At 37.7% G+C, this 26,489-nt stretch overlaps 1 protein-coding gene across 1 annotated transcript; it reads right to left on the reverse strand.

Moving 5' to 3' along the window:
• Window positions 1–4,348: 4,348 nt before the first annotated feature.
• On the reverse strand, window positions 4,349–11,440 carry LOC309862469 (uncharacterized protein). The gene is made up of 3 exons (XM_082726333.1): window positions 11,376–11,440; window positions 10,029–10,096; window positions 4,349–5,437 (listed from the first exon to the last, which is right to left on the reverse strand). The coding sequence occupies exons 2-3, from the start codon at window positions 10,080–10,082 to the stop codon at window positions 4,469–4,471; spliced, it is 1,023 nt and encodes a 340-aa protein (XP_082582459.1). The 5' UTR covers window positions 10,083–10,096; window positions 11,376–11,440; the 3' UTR covers window positions 4,349–4,468.
• Window positions 11,441–26,489: the final 15,049 nt, after the last annotated feature.

Consider the following 26,489-nt stretch of genomic DNA (forward strand, 5'->3'; position numbering starts at 1 on the left):
TCTGTCTGCTCACTATCTCTACTTGGAAGTTGTTACAGGTAGATTTCTAAGGATGTGCCCCCAAGATTTCCATCCTCTGGTTGTTTAATTAAATAGTAATCTAGGTACTGCTGCTAAAGGACTTTTTAGATGTTATTAAGATGTAGAGCTTTATAGAGAGCTTATCCTGGATCATTTTGATAGGCTCAATCTAATCATGTGAGTGTGTAAAAATAGATACATTTCTCTGGGTGGAGTCAGAGAGATGTAGAGAAGAAGAGTGAGACAGAAGACATGGGTAAGAGGGATGAATGAACCTTGGAACATTCTCCTCTAGAGTCTCAAAAAAGAATGCAACTCTGCCTATAAACATGACTTCAGCCTTGTGAGACTCCAAGAAGAGAAAGTAGTTGAATCCCGCTATTTTGTGGACTTCTGGTCCATAGAACTGTGCAAAATCCATTTGTATTAAGATGCCAAATCTGTAGTAGTCATATTATTCTAGTAACAAAAATAGTACCGAAGTTCAAGATATGAAACTTAACATAAGCAGTGAAGGACTGTGATATTTCAAATCTTATACTGTGAGTCTTCTCCAGACTTACGTCCCTCATTAAATGATGCCATTATTCACATGCTTTCTTGGGTCCAAAATATCATAGTTTTTTTCTAGATTATTTCTTTTCCTTTAAAACCAAGGTCCAGCACTTCATCAAATACTTTTGAATATTTTTTAGCTGTTTCTATGTCTGACCATCTCCCCCCTTCTTCATAGATCCCATTCTAGTCTAAGCCCCCGTATTTCACACCAGATTCTTGAAATAGCCTCTACTCTTGTTCTCCTTATAGTGTGGTACTCAGAGCAGCTAGAGGGATGAAGTTTGACGATGTTTATGAGATAATGTTATTCCTTTGTTTAAAGCTGAGACATTTAGAGTGAAATTCAAATCCCAGGTACCTTATGGTATGGGCTGTCTCTGCATTCTTGGTATTATTTACCTTCCAACTCCCCTCCTTTCTCACTGAGTGTGAGTCACATTACCATTCTCCTGGTATTTTTGCACAAAACATTCCTTGCTACTTCAGACCTTTCTATGTTGTATCCCTTCTGTCTTTAGTACTCTTTCTTTAGATCTCTGAATACTTCTTCTTCTTCTTTTGGTAATGTTTTATTTATTTTTTAAATTTTATTTTATTTTTTCTGTGTTCCAGGATTGATTGTTTATGTACCACATCCAGTGTTCCATGCAATACATGCCATCCATAATACCCAGAAACAGGCCTTCCCAACACCCCACCCTCCTCCCCTCCAAAACCCTCAGTTTGTTTCTCAGAGTCCACAGTCTCTTATGGTTCATCTCCCTCTATGATTTCCCCCAACTCACTTCTCTCCATCTCCCAATGTCCTTTGTGTTATGCCTTCTGCTCCACAAGTAAGTGAAACCATATGATAATTGACTCTATCTGCTTGAGACTTATTTCACTGACCATAATCTCTTCCAGTCCTGTCCATGTTGATACAAAAGTTGGGTATTCGTTTTTTCTGATGGAGCATAATACTCCATTGAATATATGGGCCAGATCTTCTTTATCCATTTATCCGTTGAAGGGCATCTTGGTTCTCTCCACAGTTTGGCAATTGTGGCCACTGCTACTATGAACATTGCGGTGCTGATGGCCCTTCTTTTCACTGCATCTGTATCTTTGGGGTAAAAACCCAGTAGTACAGGGGTACATGGGGTAGCTCTATTTTTAGTACAGGGTCATAGGGTAGCTCTATTTTTAATTTCTTAAGGAATCTCCACACTTTTTCAAAGTGGCTGCACCAACTTGCATTCCCACCAACAGTGGAAGAGGGTTCCCCTTTCTCCACATCCTCTCCAACACCTGTTGCTTACTGTCTTGTTAATTTTGGCCATTCTAACTGGTGTAAGGTGTTATCTCAGTGTGGTTTTGATTTGAATCTCCCTGATGGCTAGTGATGATGAACATTTTTTCATGTGTCTGATAGCCATTTGTATGTCTTCATCGGAGAAGTGTCTGCTCATGTCTTCTGCTCATTTTTTTATGTGATTATCTGTTTTGTGTGTGTTGAGTTTGAGGAGTTCTTTATAGATCTTGGATATCAGCCCTTTGTCTGTAGTGTTATTTGTGAGTATCTTCTTCCATTCCATGGGTTCCCTCTTTGTCTTATTGACTGTTTCCTTTGCTGTGCAGAAGCTTTTGATCTTGATGAAGTCCCAAAAGGTCCTTTTTTCTTTTGTTTCCTTTGCCTTTGGAGACACGTCTTGAAGGAAATTGCTGTGGCTGATGGAGAAGCATCTTTTGTGCCAATGGGCCTCAAAAGAAAGCTGGGGTAGCGATTCTCATATCAGATAAATTAGATTTGGAACTGAAGACTGTAGTCAGAGATAAAGAAGGACACTACATCATTCTATTTATGATAGATAGGGTCTATCCACCAAGAAGATCTAACAATTGTAAATATTTATGTTCCCAGTATGGGAGCAGCAGCCAACTACCTAAGACAACTGTTAATCAAAATAAAAAGTCATATTGCTATGAATACATTAATAGTAGGGGATCTAAACACACCACTAATAGACATACCAGTAATAGACATATCGTCCAAGAGGAAATCAGTAAAGAAACAAGAGCTTTGAATAACACATTGGACCAAATGGACCTCAGAGATATACAGAACATTCCACCCTAAAACAACAGAATACTCATTCTTTTCAAGTGCACATGGAACTTTCTCCAGAATAGACCACATACTGAGTCACAAATCAGGGCTCAACTGATAATAAAAGATTGAGATTATTCCCTGCATATTCTCAGACCACAATGCTTTGAAACTGGAACTCAACCACAAGATAAAGTTTGGAAGGAATTCAAACACTTGGAAGCTAAAGACCACTCTGCTTAATAATGTTTAGATCAACCAGGAAATCAAAGAACTTAAGAAATTCACGGAAACCAATGAGAATGAAGATATATTGGTCCAAAACCTATAGGATATGGCAAAGGTGGTCCGAAGGGGGAAATATAAGCCATCCAAGCCTCACTCAAAAAAATGGAAAAATCCTGAATACTAGACTTCTTAACATTCTTCAAGCCTTTGCTTAAATACTACTTTATCAGATAGGTTCTTTCTGATTATCTCAAATAAAACACTCCTTTTATCTTTTAACTTTTCCTATTTTTTCAAAGCACTTCTCACCTCTTACATATATGTGTATTTACTTTTTTTTTTGGTCATATTACAATGGAAACTCCGTAAAGGTAGTGACTTTGACTGGTTTCTGTATTGCTAAGTGCTCAGCTACTGCAACAGATTCTCTATCATAGTAGATTCTCAAAACTATCTGTAGGGTTAAAGATAACATTAAGCACATGTGAACAAAACTATGCTTACATTAGATATCTTTGAGAAATTTTGATTCATGTGTTTGGTGACAGCATGAGTGATTGTATCCTGAAAGGAAAATGGAGTTTTGTAATTTAACAGTCAAGAATGTATGAAAGATATAGCTCTCAGGGTATAGTGAGGCCATTTCTGAAATACTTTTGATTAAAACCTTAACTAATAGTTGAAAGCAAGGGAAACTTTGTGGTGTCGTAGCCATTTGTCTTTTATTATTGATGTCTGAAACCATCATGTATTTCTTCCTTAGCTTGGAAGATGTTTTTATCATATCATATTCCACGACGTTTGCTTCATTTTTCACAAACCAGAAGTGACTCGTAATCTCACAAAACAAACTGAGGGTTGCTGGGGGGAGGGGGTTTGGGAGAAGGGGGTGGGGTTATGGACATTGGGGAGGGTATGTGCTATGGTGAGTGCTGTGAAGTGTGTAAACCTGGCGATTCACAGACCTGTACCCCTGGGGATAAAAACATATGTTTATAAAAAATAAATAAATAAGTAAGTAAGTAAGTAAAAAATACTTTGATTTCCTAGAAAGGCACTTCTACTCTGGAATTGAACAGATAATATGAAAATTTATTTATAATTAATGATCAGGTGGTACTCAGGAATGTTTCAGGGGGACTTTATTGGGGAGATCTGAGATTATTTAATTTAAATATCTATTAACCTGTTATTTTATGTGTCATAGTGGTGTGCTGGGTTGTGGTACGTAGGAGGGCATCCTGTCAATTAATTTTCTCACTCCATCACCCTAAGTTTAAGTCCAGATATTTCACTGTATTTTCCCCTAATTACCTCCTAGACTTCATGTTACAAGGTCAGGTTTCTGGCAGCACTAATCTTTATTGGGATGAGGGGGGTGGGGGGTGGAGGTGGGGGGTAGGGGGGTGGTGGTGGTGGTGACAAACTGGTGGCACTCATGACAACATATTGGTTTCATATTTTTGCTAGACTGTTTATTTTCACTTTGTTTTCATAATGTTTTTTTGGATTGTTTGGTAGTTTCTTTCTAAGATTATTTATTCCCAAAGCTCAGAGCTTATGAACATCTCATTCTCATCCAAAAATTGAAATGAGTTTATCTAGAAACTTCTTTTGAGTTGTATTTTGGGGAGTCGAAGCTGTAGTGGTCTCTTCGGGAGTTGAAGCCGTAGTGGTCTCTTCGGGAATCAAAGCCGTAGTGGTCTCTTCGGGAGTCGAGGCCATAGTGGTCTCTTCGGGAGTCGAGGCCATAGTGGTCTCTTCGGGAGTTGAAGCGGTAGTTGTCTTTTGGGAAGTCGAAGCTGTAGTTGTCTCTTCGGGAGTCAAAGTGGTAGTTGTCTTTTGGGGAGTAGAAGTGGTAGTTGTGGGGGTGGTGGGCTTTGTTTGGGTGGTAGTGGTGCCTGTTGTGGTTGTAGTGGAGTCTGTTGTAGTAGTTTGTATTTGGGGTTCAAGAGTAAAGGGAGGATAAGAGTATCCAGTTGGAGATCCAGTTGGATAAGGTCTTGGTTGGAAAGGTAGATATGGATAACCTGGGCCATAATAGATTCCAGGCAGGGGTGGTGGAATTCTCCCTGGGCCATAAGGAGGTGGAGGGGGCGATGGAATTCTCCCTGGGCCATAAGGACGTGGAGGGGGTGGTGGAATTCTCCCTGGGCCAAAAGGTGGAGGAGGGGGTGGTGGAATTCTCCCTGGGCCATAAGGAGGTGGAGGGGGTGGTGGAATTCTCCCTGGGCCAAAAGGTAGAGGAGGGGGTGGTGGAATTCTCCCTGGGCCATAAGGAGGTGGAGGGGGTGGTGGAATTCTCCCTGGGCCAAAAGGGGGAGGTGGGAGTGGTGGAATTCTCCCTGGGCCAAAAGGGGGAGGAAGGGGTGGTGGAATTCTCCCTGGGCCATAAGGAGGTGGAAGGGGTGGTGGAATTCTCCCTGGGCCAAAAGGTGGAGGAGGGGGTGGGACAAATCCTGGACCAAAAGGAAAATTTGGAGGAGGAGGAGGAGGAAGCCTAGGTGGATATTGTCTCCTGGGACCTCTTTGACTTTCACTGGGCTGTGGGAAAACAGAAGTGAACAATTTTTGGTTAGGTATATCAAAGTCAAGCATAAGAATGTATACCGTCTGTGGCAGGCAGAATTCTAAGATGGCTCCCAAGATTCCTGCCCCCGACTGTCATATACTGGCATTGGGTGAGTCCTTTTAAATAGGTTCTATGGGTCAGACACAGAAGTCAGAGAGATTTGGAGCTGCAGGAAGTGCTCTTCTGTTGGCTTTAAAGCAAAGAAGCATGCTGTGGAGAGGACCACATGGAAGTAAATGGTAGTTTTTCAGTTGAAACTGGGAGTGGCCCTACAGCTTACAGCTTGCCTTTGGACAGGAAAGACCACAGTCCTGTAAACAAAGGACTGAATTCTCCCAACAACTGTGCGAATTTGAAAAGAGAACTCTGAGGTCCAGGAAGGAATACAGTCTTTACAATACCTTTTCAGCCCTCTGAGACCCTGAGCAGAGAATCCAGCCAGAGACTGGATTCAGTCTCTGAATTCACTTTGGTCAGCCAGAGACTGACCAAAGAAACTGTAAGATAATAAATGGATTTTTTTAAAGCTACTAATTTGTGTTAATTTGTTATGTACAATAGAAAACTATTATATATGTATCTGAGTTACACAGTCTGTAAGTTTGTATCAGAAAAAAGTGAAAATTTCTCTTTCATCCTCTGAATTCCTGGGCTCTTAGATGAAAGCTGTTATAGTATTGATGGGGAAAAAGATTGTAGGTAAAAACCTATCCTGTGCTTTAGGTGGAGCCTATCCTTGGAATCAATTCCATAAGGGGAAAATGTCTCTTTATATCTTATTCAAGAGTTCAGGATTGTTTCAGGCCTTGAACACAAATAAAGTATTATTGAGCCACCTATTTTGTTCAGTACACTTAAATAGATGCTGTGGGCATGGAGACATGCCTTTTGTGAGTCTACAGACCAGGTAGTAACAGTACAGGGCAGTACAACATGGTCCAAACAGAAGCAGAACGATAGACCCTGGAGTTTAATGCCAGGGTTTGAATTCTGCCTTTACAGTTTAGAGATTGCGTGATGTGAAATCCCTTTTGAGACTCTCTTTCCTTATCTGTGAAATGATGTTCATAGACGTATCTACCTTTTACCTCCCCCACCTCCTTTTTTTTTTTTCCCCAACAGTAGTCATGTTTACTTCTGGTATTGAGATTAACTGTCATTTTAACTTTGTTTTTATAACTTTGTAAAGTTTGAAACATTTTCCTAATTTATAATGAGAATTTTTTTCCTAGGAAAAAGTGCAGGATATTCCAGAGATGCAGCCCCCTCCATTAGAGTTTGAGACAACTTTGAGGTTGTCTGAGCTCTGGAGGTAGGTGAGTTGTCTCAGATTCGAGTTAGATTTGTTGTGAAATATTACTTGTAAAGTGCTTAGGGCACTGGTTGGCTCAGATACTGTGCTCAGTAAATATTATGTGCTACCATTTGTTATGTAAACACCTAGTATACTGGTCGTAATTTTTGGAAATTCAATTTTTGGAAATAAAAATTGTTGAGAAATAGTGTAGGAAACAAATACATTAGAAATTTATAGTGATTAGCTTTGGATAGAGGAAAGACTAAGGATCATCTCCCTGAGAAGGCAGACTTTCCAAGGAAGCTGAACTAATGTCAAACGGAGAGGGCATGCTGAATAGAGGGAAACTAAGCCAGTGCTCTGGGATAAGAACGCACAATTCCTACTCTGCCGAGAGCTTCTAGAGAACACGCGTCTGCATTTCCTTCTTGCTGCCTCTGGTCCTTCGTGTATTTGTTCATTTGGCACTTTTCCCTTGCAAATTCTAGACTTTATGATTATGTCTTCTCAGTCATCTGTTTCCCCGATTCCTAATTCCAGGTTTTTGAACAGTAGTGGCAAATGTACCATCACAAACTTACAGTCCCATAGCACTACCCTGCAATCTTTTCAAGTGTCTTAGGTTAACTGAGCCTTATTCCCCAGTGGCCTATAATCTTCTGTTTATGCCAGTTTGATTAAAGTTCTCTACCTCTAAAAAAAAGAAAAAAAAGAAAGTTCTCTGCATCTTCCTGAGCTCTCAGGCATCCCGTCAGAATGATGTTCCTCCTACTCCAAAATAATGCGAGCAATTACAGACACACTTCACCAAGTAACTGGTCACGTAACCAAAGTCATTAAAATCTACATATTTCCTTTTCCTTGAAAAGTATTTTCTCAGAGCTCTGTCAATTTCCCCTTTCCCACCCTGCATCTTCGATGTTTGTCTCTTAACTCTCTTGTTTTCCTTAGAAAACAACTATTATTTATGTTCAATTTACTTTTCTAAACAGAGTCCACTTTCAGCCTTGAATTCCCTTGTTGCTATCACTTTCTTTTCACCTATTTCCTTTATAGTTAAGCTATGTTTCTGCAGCTAATTTCCTGTATTACTTGGTTTAGGAACAATCCAGGTAAGACATGGATACTTTGAGTCTAAATTTCTTTATATTCTAATGAGATTAATAGTAGTCCCTTTGTTAGGTTGGCTTTGAGGATTAAGTGAGTGAATGTTTATAAAGCATTTGGAAAATTACCTATACAGAAGGAAGACTCAATATTACTGCCCACCCTGCCCATATAGAAAGGATATTCTACCCTTTACATTTCTATATTTCAGTAATTATTAATCCTCATGAATCTCATACAGTTAAGTTGGTGAAAGGCCTATTTCAATGAAAGGCCTATTTCATTGCTGTGGGATTGAGGAGAGAGACATCTTGACAGCCTGTGTAGCTCACTTTCTTCCCACTTTCAGAAGGCGGCAAGGGGGAAGGTTCAGCAGGTCTGTTAGATCAGGAGAGAACAGAGTGATCCCAGAGCTGAGTGCTAAGGACTACCCCGTCCTTTTGAGGATAACCTTTATCTGATTAAGGAAATTTCCTTCAGTCCTGTTCGCAAAGAGAGTTTTTAACATAACGAATGAATAAGTTTTATTAAACAATTTTTATAGAATAAAAATAAACGCTTGTGCTAAACTGCTTATATTATTGGAGCTCTCAAGTTTATGTTAAAAAAAAAAAAAGACCATTATTTAGATGATCAAAGCCTGATCCTTTAAAATAAAGTGCGTTTCTCATGTTCTGAGACAGAAAATACTGAAAATCAGCTTTAAGGTCGGGCCAGTAAGACAAAATACAACCTTTTAAAGATGGCAGTGTATTTTACTGGTTTATCAAAAATTATCACATCTGTAAGGCACTTAGTGATATGAACAAGGTCAGGCTGCCCGAGTGACTTATTTAATCACCAGCTTTTATTCAAGTTTCTGAGAGTAGATGAACAGAAGCACTGCTTCAGAATGATATACTTTTATGTTGTCTGCTTTATAGAAGTTGTAGTCTTCTGAAAAGAAAGTTTTTTTCCTTCCATTTGATATAATAGATTTTATAGTTCTTTGGTAGAAATTACTATGGAATTAATCTCTTCCTAAACTGGAATTAATCTATCCCTATTTTGAAATTATTATTTTAATACTTAAAAAAAAACCCAAACCAGTGTCTTTTTAAAGTCTCTTACAACTTTGAATATTCAGTAGCTTCTGTGTTGCTTAACTCAGTCCTTCACACATGGTAGGTGTTAATAGAAATGTCTGTAACTTCTGCGTTCAATGCAAAATGCATTTCCCCAGGTCCTACTCTCAGACACCCCTATTCATTCTGGGATGAGGCCTGGAATACTGTATTCAAATAGGTGAGTTGGATTAGTTTGATGTAGGTGATGCATGAGCCCTAGGTTGAGAAAAGCCGCTATATAAATATATTTTTAAAGGTTTTATTTATTTATTTGTTTGAGAGAATGAGCATGGGAGGGTGAAGGTCAGAGGGAGAAGCAGACTTCCTGCTGAACAGGGAGCCCAATGCAGGACTCGATCCAGGACTCTGGGATCATGAGCTGAGCTGAAGGCAGTCACTTAACCAACTGAGCCACCCAGGCACCCTATTTTAAGCATCTCATTTTATAGATAGGGAAACGGAGTCCCAATGAAAATAAATAACATGTTCAAGGATATTCAGATAGTGTCTTTAAGTACATTGGATTAAAAATTTGCAATAAGTTTGTTTTACCTACTCATGAAATTGTTAATATATGGGGACCTACATTTATACATGTCTGTAGAATGCAGTCTGATATTATGGATCTAAATTGTCCAGTGGCTCAGTCAGTTAAGTGTCTGACTCTTGATTTCGGCTCACATCATGATATCAGGGTCATAAGGTTGAGCCCCATGTTAGGCTTTGTACTCAGTGTGGAGTCTGCTTGAGATTCTCTCTTTCTCTCTCTCTCTCTCTCTCTGCCCCTATCCCCACTCATGCTCTCTCTCTCTCTCTGTCTCTAAATAAATAAATAAAATCTTTAAAAAATATCATCCAGTATGGTAGCCTTAAGCCACGTGTGGCTATTTAAATTAGATTTTAAATTTAAATTTACATTAAAGCACTCAAAACAGTGTTTCATCAATGATTGATAGCTACTGATACATAAGAAAGGGTAGCATTATTAATGTGAAAAGAAATCTGAATTAATAGTTCTGAGAAAAATATAAAAACATGATTAATGAAACTTACCAAGAAGCATGCTGCAAGAGCCAAAAGGCTCATGATCAGGCACAGTGGTTTCATCCTTATGATCACCCCTGAAAATAAACACAATAGTAGCTAATGAGTATTCCTTTGAAAAGAAAAATACTGTTTGGAATGTATTGTAGCACTTTGTTTATGACATAGTGCAGGAATAGTACTGTAGCATTTTAAGAAATTTGCCTAATGTTATTTTGGAGCAATATTGGTAAGCTTATAATATTTAGGTATAAAATAGTGGAAATAGTTTTCATTTTTGACTTGTAAATAAATAAAATAACTTGTAAATAAATAAAAATAAAATTGGAGGTAATTGCAAAGAGTGGCTCTTAAAATGTTTTACTCAATAGAAGCTTTTATGACTAAGGTTTTTGCTTTCAGAAGTACCTACTTTGAAATAGCACTTTTTTGGATTCGAACATCTTGGTATTATTAAATAATGGTTGCATTACTTTATAGATTTCTGCAGACATGTTTTTGCGATATTAGATCATGTTTTAAATTGAATTTCTTGGGACATCTCAAAAATAAGGAAAGGAAAAGAAACATCCCCCTAGACATAATTTAAAGAAAAAATATCATATAATATATATCCTCATTTTAACAGTAATCCAAGTTATTTTAGTCTATGATGAGCTGTCGCTAACTAATTCTGAAAATCCGTAGATGGTACATCAAAGATCAGGGCAGAGAAAAGAGAGGTGTCCAGGTATTTTACTCTCAGTAGGTCCTAAATTTATGAGATATTTCAAACACAAGCTAGCCTGCGTTCTGGGAAGGTAACTCTATGCACCTTTGTACAGACTGGTTTTCTGGCAGTCTGTTCTGACCAGTGGTTGATTGTGTCAGCAGGACGATCCTGAAAGAATCCTAGGGACAAAATTTCAGTGCGTATTTAATTGTATGTGCATATGGTTATTTCAAGCATCTTTTTTCCTATGACACATTTTTTTTTCTATGACACATTTTTTTAAAAAGTTCAAAAAAAGGGCAAAACCATTAATAAAAATATACTTTAGACCAGTTACATCTGAAAAATTTTTCAGTCATTGTGAAGTTCAAAAGCATTAAGGTTCATCCTGGGGAAAAGTTGATTGGTTGTTATTGGGTGGATTTATCATCCCAAGTACTCAGCTTGAATGCTTTACTCTGACATCCATAATTTCTTAAAATCCAGGCATTTTATGGTTTACCAATTTTATGTAAGGTATATACTATTCCTTTAGTGAAAATAAATGTTCTATAAAAAGCCCATGAAAATAGTATCTTTGAAAGTCTGAGAAAAATTTGGCATTCAGAGTAACAGTCCTTCAGTTCATGTTTCCATGCACCTACCGTTGTGTGGGGATTCTTCTTGGGGCTGATTATGCTGTGGGCCAAAATGACTCCTGCCGATTAGTGACAAATGCAGGTGAGAAGGAACAAGAAATCTCAGCTCTTATATATATCGCAGTGGATTTCTGGTGACAATAAAGAAAGACTAGTTGGAAGATAAAATAACTTGTGGTTGATATTCTTTAAACAAAAGATGGGAAAGTTGTTGTTGCCAATTTTGAAGTCTTTTTCTACATGTTTTTTTTTCATTTCTGAGGAGCTTTGACCCATTCAATATTTGGTGTTTCCTGAGGAAGCATCACACAAGTCATATTGTCTTTTTGTCTTAACAAAATAATCTGGAGCTTGTGTGTGCGCCATTGCCTATATTTTGAAGAGGAAGCACAAGCTGTTCTATTTCAAATGATTTCATTTTATTTTATTGTTTATTTATTTATTTTAGAGATTTTACTTATTTGTCAGAGAGGACAAGCAGGGGAGCAGCAGACAATGGGAAAAGAAGGCTCCCTGCTAATAACCATGCGGGGCTCTATCCCAGGATCCTGGGGTCATGACCTGAACAGGAGGCAGACACTTAACCAACTGAGCGTCTCAGGTGCCCTTCAAGTAATTTTAATGGGTCATCTTTGGTAATGTGTTGCTATCACCATACTTCCCATTATGTCTAAGAGCTAATTATATTATGTGATAAAATAAAAACATTGCATTGTTTTAAAATTGAACTCTTAACAGTCTGGAGACATTTTGGGGGAGAAACCGAGAATTATTATTTTTTCTATTTCTTTCTGTATTTATTTACTAAATTTTTGAAAGGACATTTCATCTAAGTAGACAATTTTTTGGTGTAAGGTTCTTCATAATATCCTTTCATACTTTGAAAATCTTTTTATTTATTTATTTATTTATTTATTTGACAGAGAGAAATCACAAGTAGATGGAGAGGCAGGCAGAGAGAAGAGAGAGGGAAGCAGGCTCCCTGCTGAGCAGAGAGCCCGATGTGGGGCTTGATCCCAGGACCCCGGGATCATGATCTGAGCCAAAGGCAGACGCTTAACAACTGAGCCACCCAGGCGCCCCTGAAAATCTTTTTGAAGATATAATTAACACACCATACAATTACTCTACTTAGAGTGTACAAGTCAGTGATTTTTTTATGCTTTTATATTTATGTATTTATGTATTTATTTTTGTTTCAAGTTTTTAATCTAAATTCTGGTTAGTTAACAGATAGTGTAATATTAGTTTCAGGTATAGAATTCAGTGATTCAGCATTCATATCCAACACCTAGTGCTCATCACAGTAAATGTCTCCTTAATACCCATCACCCATCTAGCCCATCCCCCACCCACCTCCCCTCCAGCAACCTCAGTTTGTTCTCTATAGTTAGAGTCTCATATGGTTTGCCTCCCTCTCTTTTTTTTCTTTTCCTTCCCCTGCGTTCATCTGTTTTGTTTCTTAAATTCCAAATATGAGTGGAATCATGTGGTATTTGTCTTTGTCTGACTGACTTATTTCACTTAGCATAATACACTCTAGCTCCATCCATGTTATTGCAAGTAAAAAACTTAGAATTAAATTGAGAAGTCATTACTAAATGGATGTTTCCAAATACTACATACTTAGTACTGTGGCCAGTTATGAATAGTGTATGTCAAATACATTGCTTGACTATTTGGACCACTGTGCTAACATGGGTTTCATGTTTCTATTTTTCTTTCAACTGAAATAATGAAATTGTATTATTGTTTTATACTTGGGCACTTCTACATATCTGGTCCTATATATTCTTTCTTCCATTTATATACCATTGGCTTAGTTCAATAAATGTTTTTGAAAAATGAGAAAAATGAATTTTGGGGTTAAGATTTGATCTGAGATTTGAAAATAGCAAAAAAAAAAAAAAAATCTAGTGGTGGAAGGACAATAGTCAAGATTCATCCAGTTTTTCAACCTCAACTATATTTTAATTCTCTGTGTCTGTAATTATGTCAAGAAATTTTTTTGAGAGATCCTTAAATGGACATTTTTTAGGGTGTTTCCTTTTACTAATGAAGAACTAAAATAGTAGTCTGTGACTGTGTTTTAAAAAGTCACATTAGGGGCACCTGGGTGGCTCAGTGGGTTAAGTTTCTGCCGTTGGCTCAGGTCATGGTCTCAGGGTCCTGGGATCAGGCCCCGCATTGGGCTCTCTGCTCAGTGGGAAGCCTGCTTCCCCCTCTCTCTCTGCCTGCCTCCCTGCCTACTTGTGATCTCTCTCTCTCTCTGTCAAATAAATAAATAAAATCTTTAAAAAAAAAATAAAAAGTCACATTAGTGCTTGTTATGAACTTGAGAAATTTAATTAAAAACAGGGTTATTCATAAGGTTTTTGATTATGGGAAAATTATACAGAGAGTTTTACTCTGAGATGGTTATCTATATGAAGCCTTTATATATTTTTTAAATTTAATTTAAATTTTTTCGGTGTTCCAAGATTCATTGTTTATGCACCACACCCAGTCCTCCATGCAATACATGCGCTCCTTAATACCCAGTACCAGGCCCTCCCAACACCCACACCCCTCCTCTCTAAACACCTCAGTTTGTTTCTCAGAGTCCACAGTCTCTCATGGTTCCTCTCCCTCTATGATTCCCCCCAATTCACTTCTCTCCTTCACCCAATGTCCTCTGTGTTATTCCTTGTGCTCCACAAGTAAATGAAACCATATCATAACTGACTCTTTCTGCTTGAGACTTATTTCACTCAGCATAATCTCCTCCAGTCCTGTCCATGTTGATACAAAAGTTGGGTATTCATCCTTTCTGATGGAGGTGTAATACTCCATTGTATACATGGACTATATCTTCTTTATCCATTCATCCGTTGAAGGGCATCTTGGTTCTTTCCACAGTTTGGTGATTGTGACAATTGCTGCTATAAACATTGGGCTACAGATGGCCCTTCTTTTCACTGCATCTGTCTCTTTGGGGTAGATACCCAGTAGTGCAATTGCAAGGTCATAGGATAGCTCTATTTTTAATTTCTTAAGGAATCTCCACACTGTTTTCCAAAGTGAAAGCCTTTATATTTTTCATAAATCCAGGCTTTGAAGAAAAAAATTTGTATTCTAGATAATATAATTTCTGTCTTTACAAATTGTTTAATAATATAATAAGTATTATTTATTAAACCTTTACCATATAGCATGTGGCAAGATAAAATGAGGGTTTTTTTTTTAAGATTTTATTTATTTATTTTGAGAGAGAGAGCACGCACAAGAGGGAGCAGAGGCAGAGGCAGAGGGAGAAGCAGGCTTCCCACTGAGCAGAGAGTCCAACTGGGACTGGATCTCAGGGTTCTGGGATCATGACCTGAGCCAAAGGCAGAGGCTTAACCAACTAAGCCACCCAGGTGGCCCTGAATGAATGAGTTATATTATCATCTTTGTTTTACACATGGATGCTATTACACCTACCTCTGCTACTTCAAGGTCTAAATACTGAGTTAACTAGTATTCCATGTTGCCTCCCAAATATAAATAACTTTCATTAACTTAACTAACATTATATGTTATAGCATGCTGCAGAGATTAATCAAGTGAATTTATAGTCAGGTCATTTACTTTGAAGCCCAATACCTACATTTATTTGCCAGATAATTTTAGACAAGGTATTCACCTCATTGTGCCGTAGTTCCTTCAATTGTAAAATGTGAATATTTTAATTTTCATATCACAAAGTTCAGTTAATTCATTTAGTCATTCAGCATTTATTGAATATGTAGTGGGTGTCAGACATAATGCTAGTTGTTAAAGTCACAGCATATTTAAATGTTTAGTGTTTTAAAAATCTTTTGGGAGTCATAGGTGGTGTAGGAACAAAGATGACCCACTTTAAGAGTTGAACTTCATTTTAAATTCCTGTACTTAATTTCATTTGCTTTGTTGCAATTTCATTGTTTCAAAAATTCTAATGACATCATGTGTTATAAAATGTATTACTGGTTTGCTAATTTTAGGACTTGATTAGTTGCTGAACAATTATATGCCCAAATAGTGAAGATGATTTTTCTCTAAATTAACATGGAAAGCTCAATAAACTACTTTCTTGTCTGACAATAATTCAGTTAGTGAAAAGGTGGGTATCTCTTCTTTCTTGTTTGGATGCCAACATATTTAACAGCCAAATCTTTTGAATCCAGGTGTGACATGCATTGTAACAGATCATTGGCTCTGTAGGACTTAGTATAAACATTGGCAAAACTGAAAGACAATCTGAGTGAAAAAATAGAAACAGCCACACAAGTTAATCTTTAATTAATTCATGGCTTTAAATGATCCTGAATGAATACTTTGTAGAATGGTACCTAAAAAAGCCAGAGTTTCTGGTGACAGTGGAGTTACACTGTTGGTGCACTTACATGACAGGTGGAAAATATTTTCCTGATGTAATTAGATTTAGCAGAACTAAACTCAGTTATACAGCAACATATTTGAAGTTTTCTGTCCTGTTTTGAAGTCCTAGTAATAACTCTTTCTATGGACTCGTGGGAAGCATATGAATATTTCTTTTAGATTAGTTAGAAGTAGATGATTTGGCTATTGGGTTAACAATACTTTAAATATGAATCAGACTTTTGAACTTACAGATTGTTTAAAAGAATTTGTGTGGAGGTATTTGTTGTGTAGGATTAGTTAATGATGCCATTGGGCCCTGAGAGAAAACTTATTCTATTAAATTGAAGCAGTCTAGCACAATGACGTGGGATTAATAATAGGACTTGCAGATTGAGGAAAAGCTGTAACTGACTTGTACAGCATAGATGCTGCATCAGACCCAGAAAGTTACACACCTTTTTGGAAGTTGGTTATAGAATTTTCTCTGAGCTTTCAAGCAGCCAAAGTTAAAAAATATTCAATCAGATAAAACATTCCCAATGTTATGAACTAAAATCACAATAATTGCTTAAGAGAAATACCTTTTCTTTCTACTCAGTGCTATGAGAATTTCTCATTCATTTTCAAGAAGGAAGCATATTATTCTATAGAAAATGTGAAAGTGATTTTCACAGTTTAACTAGAATTTTTTCAGTGTATGACTATAAATATACAATTGCCCTTTAATTGGAATTTTGCTAGGATGTTTACTGTAATCATGTAATCAGACAACTTTTGTTCCCCTACAAGATCTCTCCTGGCTTCATACTAATTTTCAAGAAATATTTCCTTTTTTGTATTTTTTTTAAGTGTGGTTATATACAAGTTTTCTTTGTAAATTAGAACTAATACTTTACAAGTTTTAAACTGTAATACATTCATTAGTTAATAAATTGTGTTATATTTCTTTTCTCACTTTATATGCAAAATAAGTTTAAGAAAAAATTAACACCCTGAATTTTTTTTAAAGATTTTACTTATTTGATAGAGAGAAAGAGAGAGAGAGCACGAGCAAGGGGGAGTGGAAGAGGGAGAAGCAGGCTTCCCGCTGAGCTGAGAACCCACTGTGGGGCTCAGTCCTAGGATGCTGGGATCATGACCTGAGCTGAAGGCAGCTGCTTAACAACTAAGCCACCCAGGTGCCCCCAAATCCTGAATTTTTAAAAGATTTATTTATTTTTATTTGAGACTTAGAGTGAGCAAGTGGGGAGGAGGCTGGGCGAGGGAGAGCATCTCAAGCAGGCTCCATACCCAGTGTGGAACCTGACATGGGGCTCAGTCTCATGAGCCTGAGATCATGACATGAACCAAAATCAAGAGTTGGATGTTCAACGAACTCAGCAACCCATGCACCCCAACATCCTAGTTTTTAAATGGAGAAAGAACCTCAGAAAGGAGCAGAGTTAGTATCAAGGCCATATTAGGCTTGTTTAATAAGATTTATTCCTGGGGAGGAGTCAAGATGGCGGAGAAGTAGCAGGCTGATACTACTTCAGCTAGCAGGAGATCAGCTAGATAGCCTATCTAAAGATTGCAAACACCTACAAATCCAACGGGAGATTGAAGAGAAGAAGAACAGCAATTCTAGAAACAGAAAATCAACCACTTTCTGAAAGGTAGGACTGGTGGAGAAGTGAACCCAAAGAGATGGGAAGATAGACTGCGGGGGAAGGGGCCAGCTCCCGGCAAGCGGCGGAGTAACGGAACATAAAATCAGGACTTTTAAAAGTCTGTTCCGCTGAGGGATATCACTCCAGAGGCTAAACCGGGGTGAGGCCCACAGTATTATTCCGCCTTATCATTTTGTCCAGATAAGAGTATATGAAGGAGCAAGTAAAATACTAAAAGGATGGCAAAGACCCCAGGAAAATATGCTTTAACCAAATCAGAAGAGATCCCAAATCTTGGGGGGGAGAAAGGGGATAAAATGAGGTTCAGAGAAAAAAAAAAGAAACAATTAAAAAAAAGAAAACGAATAAAGAGAAAATATAAAAAAGAAAGAAAAAATATAAAAAGACCAAGTGGGATTTATTCCAGGGCTGCAAGTTTGGTTCAATATCTGCAAATCAATCAGTGTGATACAACACATCAATAAAAGAAAGAACAGGAACCATATGATACTCTCAATAGATGCTGAAAAAGCATTTGACAAAGTACAGCATCCCTTTCTGATCAAAACTCTTCAAAGTGTAGGAATAGAGGGCACATACCTCAATATTATCAAAGCCATCTATGAAAAACCCACCGCAAATATCATTCTCAATGGAGAAAAACTGAAAGCTTTTCTGCTAAGGTCAGGAACACAGCAAGGATGTCCATTATCACCACTGCTATTCAACATAGTACTAGAAGTCCTAGCCTCAGCAATCAGACAGCAAAAGGAAATTAAAGGCATCCAAATCAGCAAAGAAAAAGTCAAACTATCACTCTTCGCAGATGATATGATACTATATGTGGAAAACCCAAAAGACTCTACTCCAAAACTGCTAGAACTTGTATAGGAATTCAGTAAAGTGTGAGGATATAAAATCAATGCACAGAAATCAGTTGCATTTCTTTACACCAACAATAAGACATAAGAAAGAGAAATTAAGGAGTCAATCCCATTTACAATTGCACCCAAAACTATAAGATACCTAGGAATGAACCTAACCAAAGAGGCTAAGAATCTATTCTCAGAAAACTATAAAAGTACTCATGAAAGAAATTGAGGAAGACACAAAGAAATGGAAAAATGTTCCATGCTTCTGGATTGGAAGAATAAAGATTGTGAAAATGTCTATGCTACCTAAAGCAATCTACACATTTAATGTAATTCCTACCAAAATACTATCCATTTTTTTCAAAGAAATGGAACAAATAATCCTAAAATTTATATGGAACCAGAAAAGACCTTGAATAGCCAAAGGAATATTGAAAAAGAAAGCCAAAGTTGGTGGCATCACAATTCCGGACTTCAAGCTCTATTACAAAGCTGTCATTATCAAGACAGCATGGTACTGGCACAAAAACAGACACATAGATCAATGGAACAGAATAGAGAGCCCAGAAATAGACCCTCAACTCTATGGTTAACTAATCTTCAACAAAGCAGAAAAGAATGTTTAGTGGAAAAAGGACAGCTTCTTCAATAAATGGTGTTGGGAAAATTGGACAGCCACATGCAGAAAAATGAAATTGGACCATTTCCTTACACCACACACAAACATAGACTCAAAATAGATGAAGGACCTAAATGTGAGAAAGGAATCCTTGAAAATCCTTGAGGAGAACACAGGTAGCAACCTCTTTGACCTCAACTGCAGCAACATCTTCCTAGGAACATTGCCAAAGGCAAGAGAAGCAAGGGCAAAAATAAACTATTGGGATTTCATCAAGATCAAAAGCTTTTTCACAGTAAAGAAAACAGTTAACAAAACCAAAAGACAACTGACAGAATGGGAGAAGATATTTGCAAATGACATATCAGATAAAGGGCTAGTGTCCAAAATCTATAAAGAACTTAGCAAACTCAACACCCAAAGAACAAATAATCCAATCAAGAAATGGGCAGAGGACATGAACAGACATTTCTGCAAAGAAGACATCCAGATGGCCAACAGACACATGAAAAAGTGCTCCACATCACTCGGTATCAGGGAAATACAAATCAAAACCACAATGAGATATCACCTCACACCAGTCAGAATGGCTAAAATCAACAAGTCAGGAAATGACAGATGCTGGCGAGGATGTGGAGAAAGGGGAACCCTCCTACACTGTTGGTGGGAATGCAAGCTGGTGCAACCACTCTGGAAAACAGCATGGAGGTTCCTCAAAATGTTGAAAATAGAACTACCCTATGACCCAGCAATTGCACTACTGGGTTTTTACCCTAAAATACAAACGTAGTGATCCGAAGGGGCACGTGCACCCGAATGTTTATAGCAGCAATGTCTACAATAGCCAAACTATGGAAAGAACCTAGGTGTCCATCAACAGATGAATGGATAAAGAAGAAGTGGTATATATACACACAATGGAATACTATACAACCATAAAAAGAAATGAAATCTTGCCATTTGCAATGACGTGGATGGAATTAGAGGGTATCATGCTTAGCAAACTAAGTCAAGCAGAGAAAGACAACTATCATATGATCTTCCTGATATGAGAAGTGGAGATGCAACATGGGGGGTTAAGGGGGTAGGAGAAGAATAAATGAAACAAGATGGGATTGGGAGGGAGACAAACCATAAGTGACTATTACTCTCACAAAACAAACTGAGGGTTGCTGGGGGAGGGGGGTTCAGACAAGGGGGGTGGGGTTATGGACATTGGGGAGGGTATGTGCTATGGTGAGTGCTGTGAAGTGTGTAAACTTCGTGATTCACAGACCTGTACCCCTGGTGATAAAAATATATGTCTATAAAATAATTTTTAAAAAATAAAAAAATTATTAAAAAAATAATATTTATTCCTAAAAAAATTATTCATAGTCTACTGGTAAGAGTTTGTTACTTACAGAATAATTAAGTACTCTAAAAATAAAAGTCTATTAAAACATGGTGAAGATTATACATATCATAGTATAAAAGCTAGTACAAATCCCTTAAATAACAACTTCCTATTTTGGGGGGAAAATGATGTCTTGTTTTCTGAAATGAAAAATTGAAACGACCTCTGTTCCAGAATTAATTTTGTCATCAGTGAACCTTGGAAAAGTTCAGGGGTTTATTTTTTTCCCTTTGTAAATTAATAAAATTTAATTGTTTACATTATAGGCAGATGTAGGTCTTGAGGGGCTTATAACATATAATTTTAAGAGCTGACTTTAAGAAAAATAATACAAAATTATAATTATAAAACACCTGCTGCTACTCCAGGATCAGCTTACAGGAGGAAATTTGGATATAAAATAGCTTGAACCAGTTAAAGTCCACCTGTTATGAGGGAGGTGTGCCCAAGGACATTTTGGAATAGTAAGAGATGGCAGTGTTAACCAATGATAATTTAAGTGTCTTGCTCTTGCAAATTTGATAAAAACATGACCTTTGAACACATTGTGTTAGCTCTTTGAGGGCCAGTTTCAGTAGCTTTCCCATTATTCTCCTTCTGGATGTCTTCAGTCTCTCAAATTTGTTCTCAATCTTGATGTGCATAATAAGTGCCTGGAAGGTGGTGATAACTAAAAGTACAGTGACACCCCCAGTAACATAAAGAGACCCAGTGGGTGAGGTTCTGATACATTAGGTTTGGGGTGGATCCCAGGAAACTGCTGTGTTAGTAGATAACCATAGATAATTCCAGCACAGATGTTTCATAAAGTAAACTGTGAGCAACATTACTCTAATAGAATCCCAACTAAAGGCTGGAAATAGACAATTCCATTTTAACTGGAGGCTGTTATTGGGAGCAGCTGATACTTTGGGGAAAAGATAAGGAAAGGCTTTTAATAATTAGACATAAAGGCCTGAAGGTCCCCCTCCTACTGAGTAAAGATACTTCACTCTCTTCTAGGTGGAAAGGCAGAAATATCTGAGGACCTCTCTCAGGAATCAATTATTAGAATGACAGAGGTTCAGAGAAGATTGAACTCTCAACCTAGGCAGTATCTAGTTTAGGTTCTTTGTTAGGGAAGAATGGGACCCACAGATAGAGATTGATTTTTAGGTCTCTTGGTATATCAGTGAGCTATTTCTGTGTAACAAACCACTTTGAAACTTGTTGGGTTAACACAGCAGCTATTTAATATTGCTTGTAAATCTACATGTTTTCTTGGAAGTTTCCCTGGTCTAGCTAAGTTTTATTAATCTTCTCTGGGTTTGCTTATGTGTCTGTGTTCAGCTGGTGAGTTGGTTAGGGCTTATGGATCTAGGATGGCTCTATCTAGGACAGCTCAGCTGTATTTCACCTGTCTTCTTATCCCTCAGATAATCTGCATATGTTCTTATAGTGATGTGAGAAATTCAGAAGAAAAAACAGAAATGTGTAAATGTTTTTTTCAGATTTGACTGATAACAATGTTATCCTAATGCCCAAAATATGCTAATGGTGGAGCCTGGAGACAGTGCAACAGTGTACAACCATTGTCCTTGTATAAAAGGAATTGTGAAAAATTGGAGCCGTTAATTCAATAAACACTCTTGATGTCCCCAACTTTCTTCCTCAATTTCTAATTTTAAAGAATCAAATTGAGTGTAGTCTACAATAGAGTTTCTCAATCTAGACACTTGACATTTTGGGCCAGATAATTCTTTCTTGCGGAGGACTGTATTGTCCATCCCTGGATTCTACTCTGTGGATGCCTGTAGTGTTCTCCCAGCTGTAATGACTAAAAATGTTCTAGACAATGCCAGATGTCCTCTCGGGGCCCCAAATCGCTCCCAGCAGAGAACCATTATTCTAGATGAGGAGTAACTCCTGATTTCAGCAGGTTTAGTTCTTTAACAGGTAATTCTGATTTTGCCTATTCTAGGCATTAGAACTATACGGAGAGTGGAAAGTGGGATGTGAAACTGGAGGAAGAAAGACTTTCTAGAAAGCTGTTATAGTCCGGATGGCCCCAAGGATGTCACAGTGAGACTTCAGAGAAATGGACAGATTCAAGAGATTTTGACAGGATAAAATCAACAGGTCCTTTTGATGGACTGGTATTAGAGTGAAGGAGAGAGTAGTGTGAAGGATAATGCCCATGAATTAGGTAAAATTATAGGTGGAAGTTGGCAATTTAGCCAAGAGGGCCAAACTTGACTAGGACACGTGCAGATAATTGGAAGGTTATTTCAGGACATTAGAGACCTGTGAGTCAAGACAATGAAAAGGAGAATGGTTTGTATGTAGTTAATACTGCACCCAGATTAGAGGATATAATAGAATGGGCAAATAGGAAAAACAGGGCTTCTAGGGAACTCTGAAGAGGTAGCAGTGGATGGAACTTCTGCCATGAAAGAAATGAGTAAGAATTGTCACAAATAGTTCAACTGCAAGTGAGATGGGTTTGAGTCTATAGGTCTGTTATATGGAGGATATTTGCAATAGATAAAATGGGAATTGAAGAGGAAAACTAGGAAACACAGTAGGATTACCAGACAGATGTGAGGGCCACTTTGAGTTTAGAGACCTCAAATTTTAGTATTGTCTCTGTCCAAAGTTGCATATTTTTCCTCAGCAGCATTAGGTAGATTTTGCTTATATGAAGAGAAAGTAATTATTTCTGTTAATCAGAGATTGGGATTTTTATCAGATTTAGGAGCTATTAGAAAAAAGTTTTTAAAAAGTTGAAGATATTTGCAAGCTAGTGTTTGAATTTATAGACTATAAAAATCTAAGTTGGATATGAAACAAGGTTGAAGAGGGGATTCTAGGGAGATAGTAAATGGTGCAGGAACTGGAGAAGTTTAAAGAGTTGTTATAGTGTGAGTAACTAAGTGCAATATTTGGGAGAATGGGAAGTTTTGATCAAAGATATTTTGATCAAGTATGTCTTGATATATATAACTTTATGGGTGGGATATATCTGTGTGATGACAGGAAAGTCCAGATTACTTGTGTAACTGAAGAGAAATAAAGATCATTCAAGATGAGGAGTTAAAAAAAAAAAAAAGAAATGAGATTAAAGAATGGAGTAATCTGGATTTTAATGGATGCTCATTGTGGACTGTGACATTTCCCAGAACTTTGGTGGCATTGGGGATAAACATTATGAATCCTAATTTCTGCAGAGAGTGAGAATGATGACTGAGAGCTTGACTGATACAACAATGAAGAAGGAAGGAGGAGGACCAGTTAAATGGCACAGGCTTCCTTTAATTGGGAATAGTTTTTAGAAGATAGAGTAATCGTCTTTGTGCAAGTTGACTTTACTGCAGTAACAACAACCATCAAATCGTAATGTCTGACAAAAACAAGTATTTCCTTCATGTCACATGTTGGCAACTGTCGGCAGCATGTGTCTGTAGCTCCGCTATGTGTATCTTCTCATGCCAGGACCAGGTTGAAGAAGCAGCCCCTATTCAGGACACACAGCTCTTATAGTAGAAAGGAAAACAGCAGGAGAGCAGGTGTGATAGAATTCCTGCTTTTAATCTGGCTACCATGACTTGAGTTCACATTTTAGCAGCCCCGCAGGTCATAGTGCCAAGTCTGGCAATGAGATAGGGAAGGAAGTATATTCCGCCAGGGGCGGGGTGGGCAGCGGGGAGGGAGGCCTTGCAACCTGTATGGCAATGAATGAAAATGAAAATCCTCTTTTTATAAGGGAGGTGGAAATAAATTATTAGGGACATTAGTACCATCTGCCACAGCTGGGAAGTTGCAGCCAAGAGAATGAGAAATTCTCCTTATTTCCTTGTGATTGAGGGTGGAGGAAGAATCGCTAGCTTCCACTTGGGAGATTCCCATTTGTTTCTTGTCAAGAAGCAGTTTTCTTAGCATGATTCCTTCTGCTTTCTCTGGGATATTTTATTAATTATCACCTTTTAAAAATTAAACATTCAATTTCTCATTTTCAATTGGATATAATTCCCAATTCATCTTTTGTAATACAGAATTATGCTCTTGATTGGGTTCCTTTTTCAAGCCATCTGACTCCCTCTTTTGGTCTCTTTAATGCAAAGCCTCTTTTGTTGCTTACTCACTTTGTAGTAGATGCAGAAATAAAGCTCTCAGACACCAGTCTGAGTGGCCCTGCAGGGCTGCCTCTACAAGGGAGAGTAGCAGCAGCTGAATTCTGCACATAGCTTTTATTTTATTTATTTATTTATTATTATTATCATTTTTAATCAGAAAAGCAAGGACAGATGTATCAGAGCATGAGGAAGGAAGACAAAGAGATGGCAATTATCTTGATGCCAGAAAGCAGGCCTGCACCCTCCCCTATTCCAGCAAGAGACATGGGATAAGGAAAGAGCAGGGTGTTTGTGCTAATAATGCCCTGAGGCAGGAAGGGGAGTTGAGGGTTACTTTCTTTCATTGCTCATAATCTACGCCCTGCACCCCCCCCACCTCCGCCTCCTGCCATCCTCCCCAGGTGATGGGATCCTGTTCCTACTGGGCCATTGCCTACAACAGCCCAGAGAACAGGAACACTTCTGAAGTTTCAGCTGCTTCCACAGTCACCCCTTAAGGTTTATAATACTTTTTTTTTTCTAAGAATAACTCCACCCACTTTTCATCTTTTAACTTTTTTATAATTTGGACAATATTGAGACTCGTTTCTAAACATCTTGTTCATGAGCTTCTTGTACTTCTCATTTTTTCTTCTTCTTTTTAAAGAAATGTTTAAGCATTCTGAAATGTTTTTCTACTTTTGGCTTTTATGAAAAGTCTTTTAGTTCTCTCACCTCTAATTGCTCCTTTTCTATCTACTGTTCTTGCTTGCTTTCTTCTGAGTTAAGTACGCGTTTCTCTTATGATTCTACCTTTACTGCTCCTCCTCTTTCTTCTGCTTTTCTCCCTCCAGTTCTGCTCCCTCTCACTTCTCCTCCTCCTTTCTCTCTTGTTTTCTTTGCACAATAATAAAAATATAGGGGAGATTGTGATTAAAAAGAAATGTGCTTAAGTGACTCTTAATCTCACAAAACAAACTGAGGTTGCTGCGGGTTCCCCGAGGACAGGAGTGCGGTTATGGACATTGGCGAGGGTATGTGCTATGGTGAGTGCTGTGAAGTAAACCTGGCGATTCACAGACCCGTACCCCTGGGGATAAAAATACATTATATGTTTATAAAAAAATAAAAAAATTAATTAAAAAAAAGAAATGTGCTCTAAGCTATTGCTGATGATAAGGACACTATGAATGACATTAATGTGGAGTTTGTGCAATCCTAGTTGAATGAAACTTTTCCTTATACAACTCCAGGATAAACACAACACAAAGCCGAACGGCCCATTACAATAGATTCCTAATTTGTTTCTTCATTTTTGATGTCCTAGACATTTTTGGCAGGAGAAGTTCAGAGAGTGGGCTGGGCTAGTTAAGTTTGAATGCCTGTTCTTCATTTACCTACTCTGTGTCTTTGGGTAGTTGATTAACCTCTATGTGCCTCAGTTTCCCTATCTCTGGTGTGTCAATATTATTATTTTATAGGGTTATGGTATTTTATGTTAGCTTTTAGAACAGAGTTTGGCACATGTAAGAAATCAAATGTTTTTTTTATTATTTATAAGATATTTTCTATAGTAGTATTTTGTGTCAAAACCTTTATTAGTTCTCTTTGTTTTTTAAAAAAAGATTTAATTATTTATTAGAGAGAGAGAGATGGACCTGAGATCATGACCTGAACCCAAGCCAAGCAGCCACGGGTAGGCCACTTAACCTAGGGAGCTGCCAGGTACCCCTAATTCTCTCTTTTCTTTAGAATTAATTCAAACTGCTAATCTTGCTCCTTGATAATATGATAACTTACCATTCTGATATCTGTGTTTTTAGATGTGTCCTGTATTCACGGCCAATGTCTGTTTAGTGGGACTAGGAACAACCGGATAGTGTGGTATGTATTTTATCCGCCTTTGAATTCCCAGAATCGCAAGCCTGGCATATTATGTTCACTTAGTAAATGTTTGGGAGTTTGGATGTGAATGCTATTTGCTCTCTTGCCTTCATGCATTTGCCGTGTTTTTATCCAGCCTTGAGGCTTCTTCCTTTTTCCTGCCTGTTGAAATCATTCCTTCCCTTTTCATGTCTTCCATGAAATCTTAAAAAAAAAGTCTCCTTGG

This window comes from Mustela nivalis (assembly GCF_964662115.1).
Source record: "Mustela nivalis genome assembly, chromosome: 4".
Taxonomy (NCBI): domain Eukaryota; kingdom Metazoa; phylum Chordata; class Mammalia; order Carnivora; family Mustelidae; genus Mustela; species Mustela nivalis.